Consider the following 27,075-nt stretch of genomic DNA (forward strand, 5'->3'; position numbering starts at 1 on the left):
CTATTTCAAGTGAGATAGCTGTGGGGGAGATTCAGATAGTATATGTTGGTCTAGATTCAATTTTATTATTTGAGTTTTAGTGGAAGGAATTTGAAAAGTGAATGCCACCAGCACTGAATACACTTCTGTTAAGTGTGTATAATCATAAAAAACAGGATTCTGATTACAACCTCACTACTTGTGAGCGTTGTCTCCTGAATTTTATGCTGGAGCTACTGTTAACCTGCTACGTGCTTTTATTCTTTAGCGGTTACTATGAGATGCTAATGTAAAATGCATTGGGCTCTATGACACTTAAGAACATTCAGTCGAAGGTAGAGGTTTATCAATTCATATTCTATGCAGGGAGTGAGAACAACACAAAGAACTGGAATGTTAAAAGTGTTTCAGGAAGGCAATTCATATCATAGAAGACTGTGTTCTATAAAAGCTGTATGAGTAGGTGACGTAGAGATTTGTGATTCTGTCTGTTTCTGCCATATATTCCAAGGAGCATTCCAAGATCCTTGATTGATTGATTTAAGGACCTTTTCCGCCATCTATTCGCCATTGGACTATTGAATTTCTTGTGAATAAAAAAAATACTTTTTATTCATTTTGCGAAACAAATGAGTCAACATACGTTCTGTTGGGAATGATTGCACTTATGAATTTTGATGCACTCAAAATATAGAAAAAATAAATCAGTATAAAGTGAATGGAACATAGATAAACCACCTACAATTCCTTGTGAGCACATCATTTGGGTTGTTTCAGTGGCTGCCTAACTTTGAATGGTGGGTTGAGTTTCTGTGTACCTACATTTTTTTAAAAAAATCTTTGTTAAATTAATGTCACCTTTAAAATATAAATCATATATGCAGGGGGAAAGCTTTCCTTGCACTGAATGAAGCAGAATTAGAAAAAAAATTCTTAAGATGTAAGATGATGTAATAAGGTACTTCAGGCTTATTGATTTTATATTTGTTTGTGCTCACTCTGTAACTGCAGTTCTAGGTGACTAACCTTTTATCTGAGAAGCCACGTTTATTCTTAAATCAGAATAACACATCCTTCCTTCAGCCTTTTAAACAATATTTTTATTCCTCTTTCTCGATCTCAGGGATAACAATAAAATGCTTGTTTCCCAGACATGTAATTACTGCTCATTTTGTGAGCAACTTTACTCTCCAATCTTATTGCTGTATGCAATTGGCTGCCGCGTTCCACCCACAAAATACAGTCACTACACTTTACAGTATATTCTGTGAAGCGCTTTGAGATGTCTTAATAAGGTGCTATATCAAATGCAAGGATTATTTATTATTATTCTGTCCAATTTGTTTTTTTTTAGAAATTCTCTCTTCTACACACTTCTAGTTAATTGCTTGACTTATTTTATCATTCTGCAGAGCGTTTGAAGCCACCGTTCAGGTGCCACGTTTGCACATCTCTTGATTATCCACCATAACTTCATATTCTTTCAGTTTGTTAACCTTTAATGCATCGTTTATTCATCCACTGGCATATTCGAATGCAAAACAAATGTCCTATTTTTCCTCCCATTTCATTTGTTGAGAGCAATGTCTCATGTTAGATGACGGTGGCAGCAGTGGAGAAGTTTAGTGCCATGACTGTAGATGTTTGTACAGGATTTAAGGCATTTACAACAAAAATGAAATGTTATATCTGGCGATATTGCAACAGCTTGCACTTATATAGCTTCATTTATCTTTGTGGGTCACAGCATCTGAGAGTACTTAGTGTCATGGCTTGATTCAGGGTGGGGTGTGTGTGACATAAGCACAATTGAAGAGGAAAATCTTCAGGTGTGATTTGAAGACTGTCAAAGAGCGGGCAAGACTGAGAAAAGGAGTCCCAGAGATTCGGGGTACAGTGGCTGAAAGCACGGCTTCCAATTGTGGAGCAGAGGAGACAGGGGACATGTGGCGACCAGCAGAGAAGTGGGGTGTGAGCACATCGGAGAGGTAGGGGGTTGCCAAGAATGTGAGTAAACTTATTCATTTGATTTTTGAGAAAGTTCGCTGAAGCCATGGAACCACGAGGAGAACTGCAAAGGGAGAAAACAAAAAACAGCTTCTGCCACATCACAACACTGGCTGCCGTATTGCGTTTAACTAATAAGAATTTCTATTGCTACAGACGGCTAGAAGTAGAGGTGAAGGTTTTCAGAACAAGAAATAACCATGCACAAAATATTATAAATTGTTTTTATTAAATATTTCCAAGGAAAATATTAACAGTCCCAAAAAATTATAGATATACTGACATTCCAGTAAAATGCTTCCTTAAGCTTGGCACAGTAAAATATTCTTCTAAATCCTGGGTTTAGAAAATGCCAGCGTTGGATCTAAACAAGCTCCTCATCCTGCCACCAAGTCCTAGCACTCAATATGAGACTAGTGTCAAACTCAAAAGAATAAATTACCAAAGAGCCAATGTAAATTGTGTAACCTATACATATTATACACACCCGCATTTATAGTTCTAGAACTGTTTGTCATTATTGTTATGGCCACAAAGAAATCATTGTAAGCTCTCGGGCTCCCAACACAGTAAGCTAACCAGAAAAAACTAAACTACATGATCATTATTTTGTCTTCTGCAAATCTGCTGCTGGCCTCTCCAATTCCGAGCCAACTTGATTTTTTAAAAAAAAAGTTAAAAGAAAAACTTTCAAGCCATTTGTGCATCAATTTTCCCAATGACTAAACCAATTTTTATCCTATATAGCCAATCCTATTTATTCATTAATTTATTCATTCCTAAACGTCCCAATAAATGTAATATTAACAATTAAGCTTTGGCCTCAGTGCCCTTGGTTACAGAGGTGAAAGTCAGTTAAAGAGTTCTTACTGCAAGCCTGTCAACTGCCTTCTTAAGCGTTTAGATGCCTGCAGGAGAGTAAGGAAGAAAAAATATGATTGGGGAAAAGAACTTTAGAATATGCCAATAGCAAAATTCTAATAGGTAAATTGATTGTCAATTTCCTTCCAATAAAATAAGATTATCTTGAAGCTTAATTCCTAGGACAACGGCAGCTAAAAAATAGCCGTTATGTTTGGGGAACGTTTTTTTTGCAGATAAGCAAATTACTGCAAATCCAGAACAATTAACACTGTACTTTGTTAATAAGGACATTTGTTAAATTTTTCATCAGATGAAAGGAAGCTGATCCACTAAGGAACTCACCTGCCACATCTTATAAAATAACTTGAACATTTATGCCTTAATTGTAGTGGCACAGATTAGATATCCACTCTATCACATGCTACGTCCTATAAGTGTTTAAAAAAAAGCAAACAGCACACACCATAATATGTATTCCCTCCCCCCTAACAGCTTATTTTGATTGAAGTAAAAGCTCTCACTACAGAACTAGCCATTTTTTGTTTCATAGCTTCCAGATGGCAGCTTTCACAAATTTTACTGCTAAGAAACTATATCTGGTCATTGAATTCCAATCACTTTGTGTATATTTTATTCACATGATGCTAATGTGACAGAACACAAATAGAAAGATTGAATGTCTGTTGGTCCTGGAGAAATTTTGACCATTATCTGAATTGCAACTGTAAGAGATTAACTCCAGGAAGGACCATTCAGCTTTATTTGCAATTCAAAACTATATTCAATTGAACTTAAGTGAACTCAATATTTTTTTTTAGAAAATTCTATTCTCATTTTACATCGTTTTTTGCTCCTCTGTTTACCTAGCAGTAAGTAGGAACCCGGTTGTTAGTCAATTGGCAGATCGCTTTTCCAAGGGTAATAATCCCCCCAAATTGGTCACTCAATTCACGACTGTTTGTGGGACACTGCTGTGCGCAACCGGCTGCCACGTTTTGCCTATAAAATATACAGTAAATTCACTTTATAATATATTCTGAAGTGGTTTACGATGTCTCGAAGATGTGATAAAGCGCTATATCAAAAACAACTATTATTAACCAGAGAGAATTTTTAAGTGAATCAATGCTTCACGTAAAGAAATCGCTTAATCCAGAGAAGATGTATCAAAAGTGGACAACTCCTATGTGACCCGTTATTGCAGAAACCGCTCTGTGAAGCTGACAATCTACCCATCAATCTCAATGCCAAATCTACCACATTGTCTGTTACTGGACATCAGGTTCTCAAAGGATTAAAGATGGTCAATGAAAGCTACCAGACACTTGAGTGCAGGGGAATCACAGTGAAGGATGATTCTTTGAGATTCTGGTTCTAATATGGCTTTTCTGGGGAAAGTTAGTTTGCTCGCTGATGCAGATGTGGTTAATGCAATAGGGTTTAATTCACTTTCATAAGCACCACAAAAAATAATGCAACACATATGTCATGGTTTAGCTCCTTGCTGTACCATGCAGACCTTTTTCTATTTGTTTTAGTAGTTATGAATTATGCAGTCTTATCAACTTACTTCAATGGTCACACGTGTTTAGCAGAGCAGTACAATCTACTGAATTTTGTTTTCTTCTTGGGAGGACACAAAGCTTTTCAGAGCATTAAAAATTGCCCAAAAAATGTGCTAGGCACTGGGACATGGGGAAATTGATCTTTTTATAACCAGCACTGGGAGCATTTCTAGCATGTAAATGAGTCACGTTTCAATTTTATCCATCTATTCTGCAAAGATTGATTTGAGTTGTATGTTTGTGTTCTTAACATGCATTCAGACTTAAAACAGGTGGGCACAATCGGTGGCTTCATATGCAGAAGTGTCGACTTCCATTGTCAAACAGACAATTGGCAACAGGAACAGCCCCAGGATGTCCAAACTAGATTATTGGGAATTGGGTTGTGATTGCGACTAATGTTTGTTACTAGGTGACTGGGATGTTCATCGGAAAAACTCGAACATTAATATTTTGCCAGTCAACTCGGGTTGCCCTCGCTCAAGCCTTGTGTATGTTTATATGTTTTGAGAATGCGCATCAGACCAGACTGAAACCTGGTTTTAGAAACTTTCAGGCTTAGATCTAAACAAGCTCATCTTTCCAGGAAGTAGGAGTAGATAGATTTCTTTCTCTAGTCCAAATGTGATTCAATCTTGTCTCCATTCTCTAGTATTCCATCCTCAATTAATTTCCATTCCAATCTCTTCTCGTGTTTAGTTCTGAAGAGTAATCCATGTCCTGGAAGCAAAAAAAAGAGTTTTTTACAATCTGATGTTTGATGTGTTGAGACGCAACTATGATTTGCACAATACAGGCTCCATTTTTATAGTACCGTATTAGAGTAGAGTCCATCTATAACGTAGTAGTTGAGGTCCATGAAACCCCAACCAATGTTATAACGGGGAATGGTCACTGTTCAATGCTTCAGTATTCGCTGTGCAAGCGTGCAGAAATACAGTCGGCACCATTTGTGTGCGCTTTCTTTGAGTAAGTTATTGTAAGCAATAAGTGAACCCATGTTATAATTGGATTTCTACTGTAAGTAAAAAAGCCCAACCTGCTTGAAATTGTTTGCTCGAGACCCAGAAAGGTTATCCATGTGGAATGTTTAAAAACAGACGGTAAAACATTTACAAACACGTTTCCAGAAAGTTACAATTGTGCAACTTATTCAAAGGTAAGTCTACAAGGGAAAGGCCAAGTATTAAATTAACATGTAGAAGGTTGAATGCTATTTTGAAAAACGTGTTTTTTTGTACAATAATGAACCTTGTCACCATGCTGTTAATTTAATACCTCTAACGGTAACTTCTATTCAAATCCTTTAGAGTGGAAGGGATAAATTAATTCAATACAATTTAATATACAATTTAAATGCATTAAGTAACTAGATCTCTGGATTCATCAGACATTTTCAATCAATTCTTCAAGATAAAGCAGCAGCAGGGATAGGTAGCTTTGGAAGCCTACTCACCTGCACAGTCGGCCAACTCTTTGAAAGCTTTTTTCTTACAGCATCCCCTACAAAGATTGAAGATGCACTTTGTTCCCTATTGAAATAGGATTAAAGGTAAAGAATATAATTAAAATACAAAGATTTATAACTTTAATGCTGTGACTTAACATTTTCAAAACGCCCTATGAAATTAAATATCTAATTAAGACTGCCCCTCGATGACCTCTGTTCAGTTAAACTACTGTCTGGTGTGAAACAGCCACAAAGACCCAGAAAGTCTAATGGTGCTCCCTGATCCGCACAAATGAGCTGATCTCCAACGGGGTGACAGCAGAGATTCTCCAATTGGCCTCAGCATCCCCTGAGTTCCAGCGCTTGACAGTTATTGTGATTCTTGCTGTCAACGTAGACTTGAGTGGACATCGACAATCAGTTTCAAGGCTCGTGTGTGGTGTGGCCATTTGGCACAGTATTTTGGGCATCGAGTGGTTAATAAACTAATGGGACTCAGGACATACAGGATTGACTCACTGAATGGTAAGATAAAGAAACTTTACATTTGCCCTTTTAATTACATAATAACCCTTGCATTCGATATAGGGTCTTATCACGTCTTCAAGATGTCTCAAAGCGCTTCACAGAATTTACTGTATATTTTGTGGGTGAAATATTTTGACAGATTCTCTTTGAAAGGCATATGTTTTGAATGATTCAGTGATTGCATTGTAAGAGGATTGAAGGTCATGTGCAGAGTGGTTGCGGTCTGAAAGAAGGCAATGACTGGACAATGTGATCGTCACCAAATAGTGGATAAAGTTGGTGGAAAGAAGTCGCTGATGTGGAGAAGGAAATAAATGTGTGATGGAGAACAGACATTGATTTTTTGCCAAGATTAGAACTGGAGGAGAAAATGGATCCAAAAAAAGTCCACTTCCAGGGAGTACTGAGCAACTGAGTCATTAGGAAGGAAAAGTAGTGGGAAGGAGAATTCATAGAATGATCGAGAGATGGCTTTGTCGAGGGACTGGAAGAGAAAACTGCAACAAGCTTGGATTAGGTGAAGCAAAGGCAAACTAGAAAGGAACTTTTAGAAGAGAGATAGAAAGAGACCTACGTGTATACGTGAGTAGCATGATCTACCACAAGATTTAAACGTTTACTTATTAAGATGACAATGGGTATGAAGGGAGGCATTGACAGAAGATTTAGCATTCAGTTTTTGCATAAATTGTATGAGGCCATCCATGACAGCTTTCTCTATTAACTTGTTTACTCCTTTCCATTGTTCTGAGGGAGTGCTGGGTTTTACACAGCCTCATTAGTGTCAGGAATACAATGGGACCTTCCAGCGAAAGGTTATTGCTTCATTTTAGAAAAATGGCTTTGCTGCAGAAATGATTCCCCTTGACCTGAATGCAATTTGCAAATCAAAAAATTCAGTCAGTAATATATTCCTCAATTCCACCTGGTTCATTTTCTGATCTGATCCCAATTTTGTAATTTTAAGAAGAGAAATATCTCTGCTATTCAGAATTCAAAAAGAAAAATCGTTTTCCAAACTGAGTTCAGATTAGTTGCAGAATGCAACTTATTTATTTATCTATGATAGGAGCTATGGACATCACGAGAATACAACCGCAATATGCAACTCCTGAGTAGTAGTTATTTCACTTTACAGTATATTCTGGAAGCGCTTTGAGACATCTCGAAGACGTGATAAGGCGCTATATCAAATGAAAGGATTATAATTATTAGTGTGCTTTTATTTAAATAAAAATTTAAAGCTTTGGAGACTACAAGGGCTGTAATTCTCGGCATTTGGAGGAGCGTTTATTTTTTAGGATGATTTGATGCAGTATTCTGGTTTTGGCAAATGAATCACACGCAGATATAGATTTAAGTGTTGCACTAAGATGAACAGGATCATAAAAGCAACAGACTAGACAGGATAGCTGACAACAGCTGAATGCGGAGATGAGTACAACAATATTTAAAACCTAGCCAGCAAATGTCCCATGCTCTAAATCCCTGACTGTACATTCTTGCAATATAGATTAAATCTTACCTTTGGGTTTCCGCACTGTTCACATTTTACATATTTAGCTGAAAAGAAAAGACGTATTGAATTAATGAGAAAAGAGTGTTGTTCAGGCAGAGCATGTTAAAGTGTACAAATTCACATCATTTGAAAGTAACTTTCGGTAATGGAGTGCCCAGAAGTGCACGCAGCACTCTTAACTGCAGCCTAAGCTAACTCCAGTCTATATTTAACAGCACGGCCAGAGAAGATTGACATCACCTCGTTCTGGGTTTGATCTGAATCCAGGTTTCATAGACTAAAGGACAGTGTGATCACCCACTGTGAACCTAATCATCAGCTGCTTTCCCCTTTCCAGTCAGTTGTCCTCCTTTTCCAGGTTACAGCAATTCCAAGCTACCAAAAAAAACTTACGTTTTACTGAGGTATCAAAGTTTTTCTTTGGATTTCGGGCTTTCTTTTTTTGTTTATTCTTCGAAAGGAATTCAGAATTTCCCTCCTCCTCTTCCAGAGCCCTTTTCCCACATGTTTTCCGGTCTGTTTGCTGGTCTCCATTCTCTGAAGTAACTTCCTTGGGTCTATCATGTGGGACAGCAAGGATATCATTATTTAAATCCAGGTTAGCATAATACTTCTTCAGCCTCTCTGTCCCCACCCTTCGGAACTCCAGTCTAGAGTCCCTTTGCCTCGCTTCCTCCCTTAGCCTCCTTCAAGGCCCATCTCAAGACCCTCCTCTTCAACTGCGCCTACCCTCCCTGTCCTCCACCCACCCCGATTCCAACCCCCAGCTCGGGTCCAATTCCCTGACTGTCCAGCACCTTGGGACATCCTCCCGATGTGAAAAGAGCTGTTTAAATGTAATTTGTTATTGTCTTGACACAGTTATGATCTCAAATCTACTAAACAATGCTTTCCTTACTAGATTCATTAATAAAGCCTGGTACTATTGCAATTTAAGTTATTTTAAAACCAAGAATTTGAATATAGTTGGACTATTCACTCTACTTAAGGTCCTTGTATGTGAAATCAATACATAGATTTACTGATTATTGCTCTTCCTGTTTTATATTCATTGAGATCAAAAGCTGTAGCTGTGAAAGCTATAGATTTGTTCGAACAAACAGATGTTTCAAAGTAATTTACTTTGCTTTTCATGTTGGATAAGTGATAAACAATGCCATGATCAGCACCACTTTTCCTGTGTTTACAATCAGAGTGGCCTTTCTCATTTATAAAGAATAGGTTAATGGAGAGAAAGGTGTATGTAATCCCTTTCTCTCAGTTTTGCAAAACAATCAAATGAAAAATGTCTTAGGCCTTGGTGAACTAATTGCAACCTTCATAGTCCATCAAAAGTAGAGGCTTGAATAGTTATTGGAATGACAAACCAAAATAGGAAATACAAAAAGAATAGCCAGGAACAGGATCAATATAAAGGCCAAGGTAATATTCCATTCACCAGACACATATTGACTTGAGCAATTAAGAAAGATACTAGTACATTTTAATTTCTTAAATTAATAGTTTCTCCCCTTTAAAACAGGCATTTGTTAAAAAATGAGGGCAAGTGATTTCTTAGCTTAGANTTTTTTTATCCCAAATAACAATGTCCGTTAGGAAAGAGTGACCTTATTCTGCTGAATGTGATTCGAGTATACATAAATGAAAGTCTGATGCTATGCATTTTAGGATCAATATTTTATGATCTGGAACACTAACAAAGTTTCCAACTCAGCAGCATTCTTTAATCACACTCCTAAACCTGCAGAAGTGCGTTCAAGATATTGACTAACACAAATACACTCTGTGTAAAACCTTTTTTTTCAAATAAGGTACCTTATCCCACTGACAAAGTGGACTCTTCCCATCAGCAATTTAGAGGTCTCAATAGTGACTGTGAGAGCCACGATTAATAGTTTGTTCAAGCAAACAAAGAGACAGAGATAGAATGACTTTAAATAATTAAAGGCTGACATTCTAGGCACTAGTGTGCTGCCTTAAGCATTTTAAGATACAATCTGAAGTTTAGTGTCCTTTTCCACCAAGTGATGAACAAATGGATATGAGCTCTATGAGTGTTATGGTCTGGTTAATAGATTAAAATTGAAAACTGTAAAGTACACCATATATTTTACTGGACAAAATGCAGCCTTCACAGCAAATGAAGGCTTTTCCTTCACTTGGAATCCAGCCCTGTCACTGTGAAGCACTCAATCTGACGTGAAGGGTGCTTTGAAAGTCCAAGTTGTTGTTCATACCAAATGCAGTGGTCACAAGAAATGGAAGCACCTGCCATTCAAAAAAAAATACAAGCTTTGCACTCACTCTCCAGGCTATATTTAACAAACTGGATTACTGATCATCAAAAATGAGTTAGCACAAGGAAGGCAACCAATATTGCTGGGTGAAGGCAAATGGAGTTCTGTAACACATCCACCAAAAAGTTTTTTTCCCCCACATTTCTCTCTATTGTCTCGGAGGCATTCAAACTCCTATCTCTTGGAAATCTCCTGGGATAGAAAGAGAAAACCAATGTTCTTTGCCAGCATCACCTGCTGCTTGTGAACCCCAAACAGAAAACACTAATAGGAAGGGCCAAACATTCCACAGCCAGGAAAACAAGGACAGCTGCTTCTGGCCAGACAGCATTTATAGTTTTGCTTCCCAGATGCTATTGGTAATGAGAGTTCAAATGCAAAGTTGAACTGTGTGCACCTCATCTAAGATTATAAGCACAAAATGTAAAGATTGATGATGATGATCCAGAACTGGTGAAACTGGTTATTTTCAAGACGGAGGTAGATAGATATTTGTTAGGTCAGGGTTTTAAGGGATATTGGGCAAGGGTGGGTAATTTAACTTGAGGTACAGATCAGCCATGATTTCATAAAATGGCGGTTCGGGCTCAAGGGGCTGAATAGCCTAATCCTGTTTCTATGTTTCCTTATTGAATTTGTGTCGCTTTTTAAGTTGTAGTGGAAAAGAGAACAGCTATTTCCTTCCCCATAAGAGAGAGACTGTAAGACAGATTTCAGTTATTTATCGTGTTATGCTGGCTATCACTGAGCTGGATGAGAATCGGAAATGTGTTAATCACGCAGTCAGACAGTGTTTACTGCATTGTTCTGATCAGCGTTTTTAGATGTACCGCAATAAAACCCTTCCTGCTCTGTTTGCTTCCACATCAATTAACAAGACCAAAACTAATTATGACCAAATGCTGATGCTGACTCTGCTGAAGGATCCTTTAATCACTGTACAAATAGAAAACCTGTTAGATACACAATCACATCGTCTCGCATAAGCCAACCTTAATTTATCCAGTCTGTTTTCTGCACCTCCTATGGATTTTAGATTAAGCGCATGGAGACATTACCTGGAGGGTGCTACATAAGGGCTAGTTGTTGTTTAGCAAAAAATAAAACTGCACTAATTCCCTTCCAGACAATTCTCACCTGAAGCAGACCCTCCCCAACACATACAGATTGTCCCATACAAATCTACCCTTCTACAATTGAATTAATTACAATTTAGAAGGTTTTCACCAGATTTTCTCCCTCCCACACTCCACATGCCTCTGCCTCATTCTATCGTCCACGGTTAGCTTCTTCCTTAGGGCAGATGAGTGAGTGAACACTGGCATCCTAACAAGATTGCTCAGCAATTCACCCCTTTTGAGGTTGACAAAATTAGTACTTTGTCTAAAATAAATATTTTCTTGAAGGGAGAAAATAAGGGTTTTGCTGGGGCTGAACTGGCTTGGAATAGGCACCCCTGGTATAGCTACACAATAATCCAAGGCAGATTTATAGATGTAGACAATATCCTTAACTATGCGAGTCAATGCCCTGATGGGTAAGTTAGTCTTAGCTAGACAACAATATGCTGTGAGGATACTATCTTTTCCACAGATTGTTACCAATAACCTCAACTCTATATCAATTATGATTCTATGATAATCAACATTAAGTGTCTTAAATCAAGCTTCCGGTATTCTTGGGGCCCCTAATAGCAAAGTGTTGGTATAGTGCTCACCAAGAAGGTCTCTTCGACCTAGAGATCCAGTATAATATTCTAAACACACAATGAATCAGCTCCCTTACCCTGGGCGTACATACGGCTGACAGATCCAGTGAGGGAAAGGCAAACTATTTTCTCTGTCCTCTTCTTTCTTCCAATTAGATATTGCTTCCTGTAGGAATGAGGAGCAATGATTAGAAGCACGATGGACATGCATCTGTACCAAACAATAAAGTTACAATCAAAAATTCTATAAGCTCTCTAACTATCAAGCAAGTCAGTTACTCCTAGATAGCTTTGCTGTTGTTAGGGTCTTCTCATTCTTCAGGTGAAGTTCATATAAGAAAATCCCTCGTGGGTAAAAATCACTCGCAGGGATTCTGCCCCCTTTTAACAAAAAAATTGTAAGGTTATGTTCCCCCTCAGAGCTGGTAAACTGTAGAAATGGTTTATGTGGAGATTTTCCCATTTGCCAGTCAGTACCAGAAAACACCACCTTATATATACATAAACCTACTTTCACTTTTGTGGTTTGGATTTATTTTGTGTGAATAAAATGGTAAATGTCAAGCATGGCACTTGCCCAGCTCGGAACACGCTCCCATTAAGGCTTCCAGAACTGAATGCCTCTCCACTGTTTTGGATTGGAACAGACCTGGCTTTGCCTCTCGAGTGATCAGTCCCAGGGAGACATAATAATAAAAATAATAATCCTTGCATTTGATATAGCGTCTTATCACGTCTTCAAGACTTCTCAAAGCGCTTCACTGAATATACTGTAAAATGAATTGACTATATATTTTGTGGGTGAAATGCGGCAGCCAATTGTGATTAGCAGCGTCCCACACACAGTCACGGTTTTAGTGATCAAATTATTATTATTTTTACAAAAAATGATGGATTACCCCGGGAAAAGCGATCTGCCAATCAATATCACTTACCTTCCCAACAAGGAGGATATTAAGAGACGAGACTCATTTGAACATCCTTGAAAGAGCGAAGATAAAGCTAAGTGGACCCACCAAAACACAAACCCAGAGCCTAAATCCAGTGCTCAACTGACAAGACTAACCTGACTTAAAGCCAGGGCTGTTGGCATCATCCTATAGACAGTGATGAGATAAATGACCAATTATTATTTTTTTTTAGTGATTTTGGAGGAGGGTGTCACAACTCCTGGACACCAGAATTCCACAGGACCTTCATCATCCACCTGACACCAGCAGCCAGGGCCTTGGGCAATCTTGGGTCTTACTCAAAGGATGGCACCTTCAACAATCAGCTAAAAAATACAAATTTACGCTAAACAAAGCACAAGTCAAAGTTATCATTCGACTTCATACCTGACACTTTCGTTTTAGCCGTTTGTTGACTTCTGCGATGGCCTCCAGACTCTTCACCTTTGCTAATTCCTCTCTCAGCTCATGATGAATCTGCAGCCTGTAAAAGTCCAAAAGGACATGGACCAGAGCAATGCAGTGAGTGATGGTGGGGCAGGGGAAGGAGAAATTAGACATCTGGAGTGGTTGTGAGACTAGTTACCCACATACTACTACAACAACAAAATTACATTTGTAAAGCGCCTTTCACATCAGGAGGATGTCCCAAGGCGCTGAACAGTCAGGGATCAGGACCCGAGCGTGGGGAAGCAGGGTTGGGATGAGGGAGGGCAGAGGGAGGGCGGCTGAAGGCACGGTCAAAAAGGAGGCAAAGGGATTATAGGATGGAGTTCCAAAGAATGGGGGCAGAGAAGCTGAAAGCCCGGCCACAAATGGTAGGGCAGGTCGGACTGGAAACCTGGAGCAGGCCAGAGCCTGCTGAGCAGAGGGAGCGGACAGGTTGAGAGGGGGTCAGCAGGTCAGAGATGTAGGAGAGAGCAAGGCAATTACTACAATAATGCTTTGGCTGTTTTCTACTTCAAAACAATTCATCACAAAGACAGCGTCAAATAAACCACTACAGAAGAAAACAAGCTCATTGACTCACGTATGGTGCCAGAGTTTGAAGAGATGGGCTCTGACAAATGAAAGTGGACATCGGTGTTGTTTAACAATTTCCAAATACTCTTCCGTTATCTCCCACACAGGTGGCTTTTTACCCTCAAAGAGAGCAGGGTTGTGAAGATTACCCTCTGGCAATAAAAGAGAGAAAATTGTTCTGAGGCCTTAAAAATATGATAGTCAGCTTTCCTTTAATATAATTATAACAGTAATCCTTGCATTTGCTAATAGTGCCATATGTCGTTGAGACACCTCAAAGCGCTTCACAGGATATAATGTAAAGTGGATTGACTGTGTATGTTAAATACTTATTGCAGAGTAATTCAAATGAAATTATATTTTATATAGTTAATAAAGAGAATGTAATAAATCAAACTAAAGAAAATAACTCCTTGTATTGGTACCAAAGCAGGTTCAGAATTAATACATGATGCTATATAGGGCTTTAGAACTAAGACTGAACAACAGAAATGGAGACAAATTGCAGCAGCAACAACTCTGTAATCAGGTTAACTTTTCCTCCCATTTCTTGTTATGGGTTTGCGCACAGCTATAACGTACTCAGCCATAATCGATTTTATATTCCTGCCCCAAATAGCTTTTTTAATATATATATATATACTGCCCTTTGTAAAAGACTTCTTATTTTAAAAAAATTGTAAAGGAAGAGAACTGATAACATGTTATAATGCCTTTCCGAGGCTATTAAAATATTTGGGTCAGTCTAATGATTAAAGACTGCCCCCATGTGTTGGTACTGTGGTACAACGTATTTAGTGCTTCAACGTATTCGGATCAATCGAGTGGTACATTGGATATTCATCATATTAAATATGATTCCACTCCTCTCCCATTCTCAATGAAAATAATTGTGAAGCCAGTGACACTGAACCTCTAGACCCAGCGCTCACAGACTCTGGCCTCCAGTTAGCGGAATACCCACTGCTCTTTAGATTTAATTTTAGAAAAGAGCACCTATGTATCAATGTTTCAATGAAATAGTGCAAAAGTAACTATGAGCTGCAAACAAACACTCTGCTCTCAATACCTACCAGCACTCATGACCCCCTGCACATCGGTTTCCTGAAAGCATCGCTCCACATCGCTCAGGTACTGAATGTTACCATTCGCAAACACGGGAATGTTCACGGATTTCCTGCATTGAATAACCGAGTTCATTTTTCAGGGAAACTTATTAAAACAAAGTACAACTTAAAAAAAAATTATTGTAATTTGTGCTCTCCTCCCCCCCCCCCCCACTACATTTTGTCAGTGGTAATTTATTAGCTGGAAGAGCAATATAGAGTGAATGATATGGAGAAAAGGGAAGTGTGCAAGGATAAGAAAGATGACTAGATCTTGAACTGACAGCTTTGTCTCTGAAGCCTCTGGTCCACGTGACGTCCAATGGAACATTAAAGTATTAAATGATGGCTTCTGACACAAACAGTTGTCATTCAGTCACAACGACTGTTGCAATAATGCTACGCCTTTTTATAGTTTAACAGAAATACAGCTCAAGTCCAACAACAATAAATTTGCATCGATTGAAATTATTGCTCCTCTTATTTGCATTTCCTTGAGAGAAGCAAACACAGCCTAAGGCAAATACGGTTTGTCCAGGTAATAATAACTTTCGAGGAACATAGGCTTTATAATCTTATAGACCCAGACATCTGAGGATCACCAGATAAGACAGGAATCTATCCACTCCGACCCACATGCTTCCCTCGAGAGAAAGGACTATGGGAGTCACTCATTAAACTTTTAAACCATCATTGCATCAGCTGCTTACTTTGCTTTTGTGTCCAGGAGCATTGCTTGCTTACCTCACTGCTTTAATGTGCTCCCAGTTTGCTACCCCTGTCAGCGGCCCCTTTTGTTCCTTAGTGCGGCCGTGAACAGTTAGCAGCTGAAACACATCAAATGTTTTCTCTTCGTCATACATTTTAAAATGTTACCCACTTAATGCATCAAAGGAATATATCAACTTCTAAGGGTTTCAACTAACTTCTAAGCAAATGTTCAAATTTGCTGCCTTTCTGTGAAGGCGGAGATGGATTGGGAAACCGAACAGGATGAAAGATGTGGGCGAGGTAAAAGGGAGGGGCACAAAGACGCAGTCGATAGACGTAAGCTTTTAGAGCAGAGAGCAAAGCGAGAGAGAGGCAAGGAGAAGGGATATGAGAAAAGAGTTCCAGAGAACAGAAGCAAAGTATCTCAAAGCCAGGCAACTAGTAGGGAGTGAGCATGAAACTGCAGATCAGAGAGGTAAGATGGGGTAGCGGAGTGGAGGCATTTGAAAGTTTGGACAAGGACATTGAACCTGCTGGGAAATTGGAAGTCAATGGAGCGCGGCGAGGGTGGACTCATGCAGCCTGGAGGAGGAGAGCACACGGGCTGCGGAATTCTAGATAAAATGGGCGATTGTGGAGGGTCGAACTGAGAAGCATTAGACTAAAGCTCATTCAGAAGTCCGACAGGCAGAAATGCTTCTGGAGACGAGAGCGGAGGCAGAAAGAGAAAGAGTTGGGAGCAAAATAAAGGGAAATAAACCTGCAAAAAAAACAAAAAAAATGAAAACTAAAATATTTCAGTTTTATTCAAACTTGAATCCCTCTGTCCCTCAACACACCACCCTGAGGCAGCTCTGTCAGTAAGCATGAAAGAGTGTCTGCTCTCTGGAGTGTTGGGGAGTGCCTCACTCTGGAAATACAGTTCTCTGATTCTCTGTCAGTCCAATTAACATTAGAAATCAAACATCTCCCAGATGTTCATCAATGTTGGTGTTGAATACAGGTTGCGCAACAAACCGAAAACTCAATATTTACACACAATTAAACCTTCACGACACTTGGGATAAAAATAAGTGATCAGACAGAACGCACAGGCAGAATAGAATGCAAAGTCTCTTTACCTGACAGCCCGCTTTCTCCAGCATCTTTGCATATTTCACAGTTTTGTTGATTTCGGGAAAAACCCGGATTTTGCATGTTATGGGAACAGAAATCTTTTCGTGTGCCTCAGAGACTACAGTCAACCCCCAGAAAAAAAGAAAGGTGAGTGAGTCAAACATTCAAACATCATTTTTCCTCTTAATGTCCACAATCTTCAGCGCTCCCTTGAGATCCTTGTTAAGACCAATCTATGATGAAACACCTCTGCGCAGGAGAAACATTGTGAAAGGTCACGAGAGGTTTAACTTTCACATCAATTAGTGACTCAATCACTTGCATCAGGGATTGCTCCCATCGCTTCAACCTCGCACTTGTGATGATCTACAAGTCACTATGAAGTATCCGTTAGCAGGATTTCTTGGCTTGCATGACATAAGCAATGAAACAATCTCAGCAAGACCTTAATTCTGGCCCGAGAACGGCTAAGGCATCATGAAAATATCTGCTCCAACAACTCACTCATTTTGAGCAGGAGGTCCCATTCTTCCTGCAGAAACGCTCCATAGTGCCCTGTGCGAGGAGCAAACACATAAAGAGGTCGCGGTAAGATTACCAGCACAGACTTCGCATCAAAAGGCAGGCAATATCTTCATATTAAAAATGAAGCGTTAGTTCAAAGAACGAGGCATAATTCTTTGCTCTTCTAACTCAGATTCCACGTTTTGTCTACACGTGTACAACCTTGCTGTGTCCAGCTGAGTATGATTTATTTTAAGTGTCTGGAACCTTCGACTTCACTTCCTGGTCTGATAAGATTAGAAACTGTGCGTTCTACAATACTGCTGTTGAACATTGGGTGGAGACGTAATCCCAGGAAACCTGGTGAGCAGTGATTTTAAATGTTTTTGACTTTAGCGTTTAACGTTGGGTAAATATGCTTTATCAAATCATGAACATTACGGGAAATGTCAACGGTTATACTGTAAATGTGCCCGGGTGACGGATTCTCTTAAGGCTCACACTGGAAGAGGTCCGAACATCCTCTGTGGAGTCCTGTACCTCAGTGGTTAGAGCACTTGTCTGGCAAGCGAGAGGACCTGGGTTCGATTCCTGATAAGGCAAAATGTTAGGGAAGTTTCCTTACTCCACGTGCCTCTGTTTACCTAGCAGTAAGTAGGAACCCGGTTGTTTGTCGATTGGCGGATCGCTTTTCCGGGGGTAATAATTCCTTAAAAAATAATTTGGTCACTCAGTCCACGGCTGTTTGCGGGATACTGCTGTGCGCAATTGACTGCCACGTTTCGCCCACAAATGTATAGTCAATTCACTTTACAATATATTCTGTGAAGCTCTTCGAGATGTCTCAAAGACATGATAAAATGCAAGGATTATTATTATTATTCACTTAAGACTCAAGACTCAAACTGTAAAAGGTCTGAACATCCTTGTACTAGTTGTTTGCCGTTGCCTGGAGCATCATATAATGTTTGGGATCAACTGCTAACACTCACAAAATTCTCACTCGATCTCCAGCTCTACGCTCACTAACTTCCTTCCGTATGTGCTATGTCTTCCGTTAGAACCTTAACAATGTTCTTCCCCTATCCTTCCACCTTGCCCCTTCCTTCCCCATCTTCAGGTCTCGCCTGAAGACCTTCCGATTCGACCGTGCCTACTGTCACCTNCCCCCGGCTCAGCATTGTGCTCCGCCACTGTCAAGCGCTCTGCGTGAGGGGAGCTATATAAATGTAAGTTATTGTTGTTGTGGTAGATGCACCGTCTTTGTGCACCATTCCCAGGATAACTGTAGAGCAACAGGTATCCAGCAGCGAGAGAGGAGAAAAAGTTGGCAGGGAGACTGATTTTTTTTTACAAAATATATACAAAATGTCAGTTGAAAATAAAGAATGCATTTCATATTTTGCATTCAGAATCACAGAGTCACTTCTGCCAAGGGTGACATTATGAAATTTATCTTCTCTCTGTGGTTGACTCGTTATTTATAAAAAGGCGTAGCGTTATTGCAACAGTTGTTGTGAATTAATGCGATTACACAATCATTCTGCTACTGGCCTGGAGTGGTGACTCTTCTCCTCTCCTTATTTATGCACCATTGACTTTATTTGAAAGGAACGCCCTGGTTCCCTCCTAAATAGACTCGGAACATAATGCTAAGCTGATGTCTTCCTGATAGCATTCTATCCCAATCTATATTTAAGTTTCATCTCCTGCAGTCCTGATTCAAATAGGTCAACTGGTGTCTAAATAAAAAAAAATGGAATCTCGCAAACTGATTTCCTGTGAACTGGCATTTCGCGCTTTCTTTTGTTACACCCACGTTTCTCTCGTCCCAACCCACTCTCTACACCTTTTGCAAGAGGTTACGTTGTAACTTCTCAAGTCACTTTGGTTTTCTTTTTAGCCAATAAAGCAGCTCCTCTAGCCACCCTCTGGATTATTTTCCATCATGTATGTATGTATGTATGTGTGTGTGTGTGTGTATGTGTGTTGTATGTATGCATGCATGCATTGTGTGTGTGTGTGTGACTGCATCAGTCCAAGTACTTTAGTAGGTCAAGAAAACGGGATGTAGAAAATGCTGGCACCTCGTTTTGCAATCATCTGCGGGCAGCCCAAGTTCAGATCAATGGCATCACAGTAATCCTGAGCCAGGAGAGAGGCCTGGACAAATACCTCTGGGTTATTTGCACAGAACTGGAAGAAAAATAAAAGTCAGCATTGCAGCAAAATTAAGGCTAGTCATAAAAATGCATTCCAACCAAAACATAGTAAATAGTAAATATCAAGCAATCTTGCGACTTGATTCCTAGCGTCCATTTCATGATCGGCTCCATGAAGGAACAGGACTTTATGGCAGTGTGTTACGGGTATTTCTGTGAGGCTGAAAGCAATTATAGCTTCTGCACAGAATTAGACATATTCTCGATTTGAGCCATGTCACTTTGAGGAGGTGCTGAGTGGAAAAAGCAGAGCAACCACATCTTGCTAAAAACACCTTTACATACAAACAGTGCACTTTATGGAGGCCTAAGATAAGGCAAAGACACTTATCTTCTTGGATGGGATGGTTTATGGCTGTATCGAAAATCAGACAAGTGGATGGGGTGGTGGAGAGGAAAAACTTACCTTCATTCAAACAATTAATTTATGGTTCACACAATGAAATCAAACTGCTTTGACAAACTACTTGTGTCACAGTGCAATCACTACACTGAGCAGAGACTCTTACTCAATAATATTATAGCGATGAGGCCAAGGAAATCGGAGACAACCATTTGGTTTGGGGAAAATCAAACCGCTCAGGACATATACCTATTTACAAAGTTCAGCATTCAGCCACAGATGACTGGAGCAGTAAATTTCTGCAGACAGGCAATACAGATAGACAGGTTGTGTGCAATTGGCTGATGGGTTTCGCCCCCAAAATGTAGTCAATTCACTGGAGAGTATACTCTGTGAGGCGCTTTGAGACGTCTCGAAGATGTGATGAGGCGCTGTAGCAAACGCAAGGATTATTATTATTATTGCTGCTGCGCTGGGTTCCACACCTGAACGACAAGCGGTCGATCCTCTGCATTCACTTCATGATACAGGTTCTCCTTTCTGTAGTTTGCATCCCGAACAAAGACCTGGGCATGAAGCATGGGCGTGTAGCAAAGTTGGGCGCCATGACGCCGGCTGAGTAACCGCCACGCGAGCTCACTCTGATCCACCATCGGAGCAACTATGTAACGAGCGCCTTTCAGTGTAATTTTCCAGAAATCAAACCCCTCATATTTAGGCATGGTGGCGAGTCTGCGGAGACACAACAAATACACATCTTAATTTTGTTTAATTACAGTATCGGCAGACGACGACAAAACACACAGCTAGAAAGTACTATCCCAGATTTTAAACAGTTCAGCCAAGTGCACGGATACATCTGAATTCACAACTATGTATATGAAGGACATTAATATGAAAGATAAGAAGCTTGAAGGCGTAGAGAGATAACACAGGGGAGAGGGATTGAATGAACACCTTGCTCTGACAGTCAGTGCAGACAAGATGGGCTGAATGACCTCCTTCTGAGCATTCCCGAATGTATGAAAAAGATAATCGTCTGAAAAAGTTGTTTTAAGATCAAATTCAGGAGAAAAAATAGTTTTTTTTTTACCCAATTGACCTTCACCAAAACAAATCCAGGTATTTATCAGGAAAACAAAATGTCTTTAATGATCCTTACATTATTAGTCCTTGCATTTTAAACAAGGTGCCTATAAATGTTGAAACGTCTCAAAGCCTTTCATTAGTAACAGGTTCACTAAGTAACTGAATTAATACACTGAAATAACATACGTTACCCAGTTGAATCAATGGAATATTCCAGATGGGATTCCCATTCACTAATTAAGTTTAAAATCAAAAAGAGAACTCCATTGTTTCATATCGTGTCTTGGAGGTGATCAGATAAGGCTTAAGGAAAGATAAACCGAGTTATCCAGCTTGATTCTCTTGTACTGAGATTCAACTTTATTTTAAATAATAATTTTCAATGAATGAACCTTAAACTTCGTGTAGGAATGTTATCAGTAAGATAGATCTAAGCACCGAGTTTGAATCAATAGAATCAAACTACGCCGCGTTTCACCCACAAAATATACAGTCAATTCACTTTGAGAAGTCTTGAAGACGTGATAAGGCGCTATAGCAAATGTAAGGATTATTATTATTAGAATAATTATATTATTATAAACTAAGAACAGGAATGGTAACCATAAATCTAAGGTGTCCCCAGTAAAAAGAGAATGATAGCTCTTGAGATGTCTCTAGGGAGTAACTTTTCTTCCAATCCTTCCACTTGCTACTAAGTACTGGGAGAGCCAAACCCTCCATGATTGACATAAGCTATAATGAAGTCAAACTGGTTCTGCGGCTCTTTGAGCAGTTCTGGGCTTTGTGCTCAAGTTAAATGCATGAAATTAAACTAAACCTCTTTAGTTATTTTTGTTCATTTTTGTTCATATCACATCCTGAAATAAGGATGGATTGAAAATAAAATAATAGGCGGCTGAAAGGAGGGAGGAGTCAATGCAAAGGGTCCCTGGATGAGACTCAAAGCACTTCACAGAATATACTGTAAAGCGAATTAACTGTATATTTTGTGGGCGAAACGTGGCATGTCAATTGCAGGTTAGTTTCTATTCCAACATCTGCCACTAGTTTAAAACACTATACTATTCTGCTGGTTAGGTGACAAACATTTTTCAAAATGAAATCTTAAAATGACTGCGTGTGGCAATTAAGTGGGTGAGCAGCTAATTTGTTTACTTGCATAATTGTGAACCACTTTAGTCAATAATCCCCAAATTACCAGAGGCTTGCGTTTCGGGGTTCTACACAGAAAGGACATTTAGATTAAAGAAAAATTCTGAGTGGGAGGTGGAAGGGTGTACAAAGAATTACACATCTTTACAGCAGATTGCAGTGGGAGGTTGGATGGTGCAAACGGAGTGACAAGATGTGCCTACAATGCCCAAGTAACTGTTATTGATCTGATGCATTGCTGTGGGAAGGCAGAGAAACCCACATGTTTTCATCTCCTCTTTCCTCCCCCTCTTCCCCTCCCACAGCAACGATAAAATGTACAACATCAGCAAGTCCCTGGGGACACGTTGTGTTGTGTGTGACACAAGCAAAGCCCCTAAAAGATAACATGACCCCCACACACAAAACAGAACAGGGCAGAGATATCAAGGGCACGCCCTTGTTAAAAGGGAGTGAGATTCATGACCCCAAAAAACCCCAACACTTTGTCCAACTCCGTTGAACGTGTTTTTTTTGGTTCTTTGGGGCTTTTATTTGTTTTAATATAAAGCTTTAAAGTACGTTTTCTCCACCAAAATGAAACTTGATTATTCTGCTCTCAGCACATTCCATTTAACTCAACCACCAGCAGGACTTTCCTCCCTCTTTCTATCTCTCCCTTCTCTTTTCCTCCCTCTCCTTCCTCTTTCCATCTCTCCCTTCTCTTTTCCTCCCTCTCCTTCCTCTTTCCATCTCTCCCTTCTCTTTTCCTCCCTCTCCTCCCTCTTTCTATCTCTCCCTTCTCTTTTCCTCCCTCTCCTTCCTCTTTCCATCTCTCCCTTCTCTTTTCCTCCCTCTCCTTCCTCTTTCCATCTCTCCCTTCTCTTTTCCTCCCTCTCCTCCCTCTTTCTATCTCTCCCTTCTCTTTTCGTCTCCTTTCCCCTCGCCTCTATCCTTTCCCACTCGTTCTTTGCTTTCACCTTCTTTCTCTCTCTTTAATATATCTATCCATCTTTACCCCCCCACACACACCTCTTTCCCTTTCCCCCCACCTTTCTCTCTACCTCCTTGTCCTCCTCTTTCTCTTTCCTCCATCCCTTACCCTCTCTCCTCTGTAACCCCCCTTTCTCTCCTCTATAATTCCCTTAATCTTTCCCTCTCATCTCCCTTCCCCCCCTTCTCTATTTCCCCCCTTCCTCTCTCTCTCTCTCTCTCTCCATTCCTTTTACTTCCCTCTTTATTTCTCCCCTCTTTCTTCCCCCTTCTCCCCCCCCTCTCTCTTTCCCCTTTCCACCCTCTCTCTCTATTTCCCCTTCTCCCCACTCTCTCTCTATTTCCCCTTCTCCCCACTCTCTCTATTTCCCCCTTCTCCCCACTCTCTCTCTATTTCCCCCCCCCTCTCTCTCTCTATTTCCCCCTTCCCCCACTCTCTCTATTTCCCCCTTCTCCCCACTCTCTCTCTATTTCCCCCTTCCCTCTCTCTCTCTATTTCCCCCCCTCTCTCTTTCCCCCTTCTCCCCCCCTTCTCTGTGTGTATTCCACCCCTCTCCCCCCCTCTCTGTATGTATTTCCAACATCTGCCCCCTATGTGTGTATTCGCCCCCTCTCTGTGTGTATTTCCCCTCTCTCCCCCCTCTCTGTGTGTATCCCCCCCTCTCTGTGTGTATCCCCCCCCTCTCTGTGTGTATCCCCCCCCTCCCCCCCTTCTCTGTGTGTATCCCCCCCTCTCTCCCTCCTCTCTGTGTGTATCCCCCCCTCTCTCCCTCCTCTCTGTGTGTATCCCCCCCTCTCTGTGTGTATCCCCCTCCTCTCTCCCCCCCTCTCTGTGTGTATCCCCCTCCTCTCTCCCCCCTTCTCTGTGTGTATTACCCCCTCTCTCCCCCCTCTCTGTGTGTATCCCCCCCTCTCCCCCCCTTCTCTGTGTGTATACCCCCTCTCTCCCCCTCTCTGTGTGTATCTCCCCCCTCTCTCTGTGTGTATCCCCCCCCCTCTCTGTGTGTATCCCCCCCTCTCTGTGTGTATCCCCCCCTCTCTCCCCCCCTCTCTGTGTGTATCCCCCCTCTCTCCTCCCCTCTCTGTGTGTATCTCCCCCCCCTCTGTGTGTATCCCCCCCTCTCTCCCCCCTCTCTGTGTGTATCCCCCCTCTCTCCCCCCCTCTCTGTGTGTATCCCCCCCTCTCTGTGTGTATCCCCCCTCTCTCCTCTCCTCTCTGTGTGTATCTCCCCCCTCTCTCTGTGTGTATCCCCCCCTCTCTGTGTGTATCCCCCCTCTCTCCCCCCTCTCTATGTATCCCCCCCCCTCTCCCCCTCTCTGTGTGTATCCCCCCTCTCTCCCCCCTCTCTGTGTATCCGCCCCTCTCCCCCCCTCTCTGTGTGTATCCCCTCTCCCCCCCCCTCTCTGTGTGTATCCCCCCTCTCCCCCCCCCTCTCTGTGTGTATCCCCCCCTCTCCCCCCTCTCTGTGTGTATCCCCCTCTCTCCCCCCTCTCTGTGTGTATCCCCCTCTCTCCCCCCCTCTCTGTGTGTATCCCCCCCTCTCCCCCTCTCTGTGTGTATCCCCCTCTCCCCCCTCTCTGTGTGTATCCCCCCCTCTCTCCCCCCCCTCTCTGTGTATCCGCCCCTCTCCCCCCCTCTCTGTGTGTATCCCCCTCCCCCCCCCTCTCTGTGTGTATCCCCCCTCTCCCCCCCTCTCTGTGTGTATCCCCCCCTCTCCCCCTCTCTGTGTGTATCCCCCCTCTCTCCCCCCCTCTCTGTGTGTATCCCCCCTCTCCCCCCCTCTCTGTGTGTATCCCCCCCTCTCCCCCCCCCTCTCTGTGTGTATCCCCCCCTCTCCCCCCCCCCTCTCTGTGTGTATCCCCCCCCTCTCCCCCCCCCTCTCTGTGTGTATCCCCCCTCTCCCCCCCTCTCTGTGTGTATCCCCCCTCTCTCCCCCCCTCTCTGTGTGTATCCCCCTCTCTCCCCCCTCTCTCTGTGTGTATCCCCCCTTCTCTCCCCCCTCTCTGTGTATCCCCCTCTCCCCCTCTCTGTGTGTATCCCCCTCTCCCCCCCTCTCTGTGTGTATCCCCCCCTCTCCCCTCTCTGTGTGTATCCCCCCCCCTCTCTGTGTGTATCCCCCCTCTCCCCCTCTCTGTGTGTATCCCCCCTCTCCCCCCTCTCTGTGTGTATCCCCCCTCTCTCCCCCCTCTCTGTGTGTATCCCCCTCTCCCCCCCTCTCTGTGTGTATCCCCCCTCTCCCCCCTCTCTGTGTGTATCCCCCTCTCCCCCCCTCTCTGTGTGTATCCCCCCCTCTCCCCCCCTCTCTGTGTGTATCCCCCTCTCCCCCCCTCTCTGTGTGTATCCCCCCCCCCCTCTCTTCCCCCCCCCTCTCTGTGTATCCCCCCCTCTCCCCCCCTCTCTGTGTGTATCCCCCCTCTCCCCCCTCTCTGTGTGTATCCCCCCTCTCCCCCCTCTCTGTGTGTATCCCCCTCTCCCCCCTCTCTGTGTGTATCCCCCCCTCTCCCCCCCCTCTCTGTGTGTATCCCCCCCTCTCCCCCCCCTCTCTGTGTGTATCCCCCCTCTCTCCCCCCTCTCTGTGTGTATCTCCCCCCTCTCCCCCCTCTCTGTGTGTATCTCCCCCCCTCTCCCCCCCTCTCTGTGTGTATCCCCCCCTCTCCCCCCCCTCTCTGTGTGTATCCCCCTCTCTCCCCCCCTCTCTGTGTGTATCTCCCCCCCTCTGTGTGTATCCCCCCTCTCCCCCCTCTCTGTGTGTATCCCCCCTCTCTCCCCCCTCTCTGTGTGTATCCCCCCTCTCCCCCCCTCTCTGTGTGTATCCCCCCTCTCTCCCCCCTCTCTGTGTGTATCCCCCTCTCCCCCCCTCTCTGTGTGTATCCCCCCTCTCCCCCCCTCTCTGTGTGTATCCCCCCTCTCCCCCCCTCTCTGTGTGTATCCCCCTCTCTCTCCCCCCTCTCTGTGTGTATCTCCCCTCTCTGTGTGTATCCCCCTCTCCCCCCCTCTCTGTGTGTATCCCCCCCTCTCTGTGTGTATTACCCCCTCTCCCCCCCTCTCTGTGTGTATCCCCCCTCTCTCCCCCCCTCTCTGTGTGTATCCCCCCCTCTCTCCCCCCCTCTCTGTGTGTATTACCCCCTCTCCCCCCCTCTCTGTGTGTATTACCCCCTCTCCCCCCTCTCTGTGTGTATTACCCCCTCTCCCCCCCTCTCTGTGTGTATTACCCCCTCTCCCCCCCTCTCTGTGTGTATTACCCCCTCTCCCCCCTCTCTGTGTGTATCCCCCCCTCCCCCCCCCTCTCTGTGTGTATCTCCCCCTCTCCGAGTGTATCCCCCTCTCCCCCCCTCTCTCCCCTCCATGTGATTCTTACTCACCAGCCTCTCGCAGTCCGTCCGCCCCCGAAAACCTTCCGCCCGGGGACGGTCCGTCCGTCTCTCAGCTCCGCGCGGAAACCAAGGCGCCGCCGGCACGTTCCGACCCCGCCCCCTCTCACACACACAGCGCCACCCGCGGCCGCGCAGGGAATGACACCGCGCAACAAATGCCCTTCACCCACTGTCAGTCCTGTGTTGGTTGGTCACCAGCCTGAGACCAATTCCCTCTGCAGTTGCCCTTTTATTGCTTTATTTATTTATTGCTTTATTTATTTATGCACCTATGTATGTATGTATGTATGCATTTGTTTATTTGTCCGCCGTCCGGCGTGGAGGGCGCTCTATAAATCCAAGTTGTTGTTGTTGTTGTTGTCCTCCCGACGTGAAAGGCGCTCTATAAGTGGAATCTTCTTGTCGCGTTGTTGTTGTTGGTTTACCCTTTTTATTCGCCCACAAATTACAGTCACCGCACTTTACGCTACGTTCCGTGCGGCGCTTTTGAGACGTCTCGAAGGCGTGATAAGGCGCTGTATCACGGGCAAGGATTATTATTATTTCGTTATCTTTTGTCGAATCCATCCATCTATCTAATGTACCTTTTGTT

The 27,075-nt window shown here is 42.6% G+C and overlaps 1 protein-coding gene across 2 annotated transcripts; it reads right to left on the bottom strand.

The window, feature by feature from the left end:
- Positions 1-2,196: 2,196 nt before the first annotated feature.
- On the bottom strand, positions 2,197-26,516 carry dus1l (dihydrouridine synthase 1-like (S. cerevisiae)). Of its 2 annotated transcripts, none has more exons than XM_007888546.2 (14): positions 26,472-26,516; positions 20,378-20,624; positions 19,415-19,523; positions 17,328-17,378; positions 16,829-16,941; positions 15,741-15,823; positions 14,964-15,067; positions 13,898-14,042; positions 13,255-13,351; positions 11,995-12,083; positions 8,306-8,469; positions 7,919-7,956; positions 5,872-5,947; positions 2,197-5,135 (listed from the first exon to the last, which is right to left on the bottom strand). In XM_007888546.2, exons 2-14 carry the CDS (start codon positions 20,612-20,614, stop codon positions 5,029-5,031), a joined length of 1,413 nt encoding a protein of 470 aa, XP_007886737.1. In that variant the 5' UTR covers positions 20,615-20,624; positions 26,472-26,516; the 3' UTR covers positions 2,197-5,028. The 2 variants fall into 2 exon arrangements, with proteins under 2 accessions (XP_007886737.1, XP_042198430.1); XM_042342496.1 differs by lacking the exon at positions 26,472-26,516 and adding an exon at positions 22,698-22,806.
- Positions 26,517-27,075: the final 559 nt, after the last annotated feature.

This window comes from Callorhinchus milii, unplaced genomic scaffold (assembly GCF_018977255.1).
Source record: "Callorhinchus milii isolate IMCB2004 unplaced genomic scaffold, IMCB_Cmil_1.0 Scaffold20, whole genome shotgun sequence".
NCBI lineage: Eukaryota > Metazoa > Chordata > Chondrichthyes > Chimaeriformes > Callorhinchidae > Callorhinchus > Callorhinchus milii.

What these genes read in the sequence shown, in the direction of transcription:
- dus1l (XM_007888546.2), bottom strand. Translation starts at nt 20,614, where the DNA reads ATGCCTAAATATGAGGGGTTTGATTTCTGGAAAATTACACTGAAAGGC. An exon ending in CTTTGATACCTCAGTAAAAC is followed by an intron (nt 7,957 to 8,305) that starts GTAAGTTTTTTT and finishes TTTTCTTTTCAG; the next exon opens with CTAAATATGTAAAATGTGAA. An exon ending in AACAGTGCGGAAACCCAAAG is followed by an intron (nt 5,948 to 7,918) that starts GTAAGATTTAAT and finishes CTATTTCAATAG; the next exon opens with GGAACAAAGTGCATCTTCAA.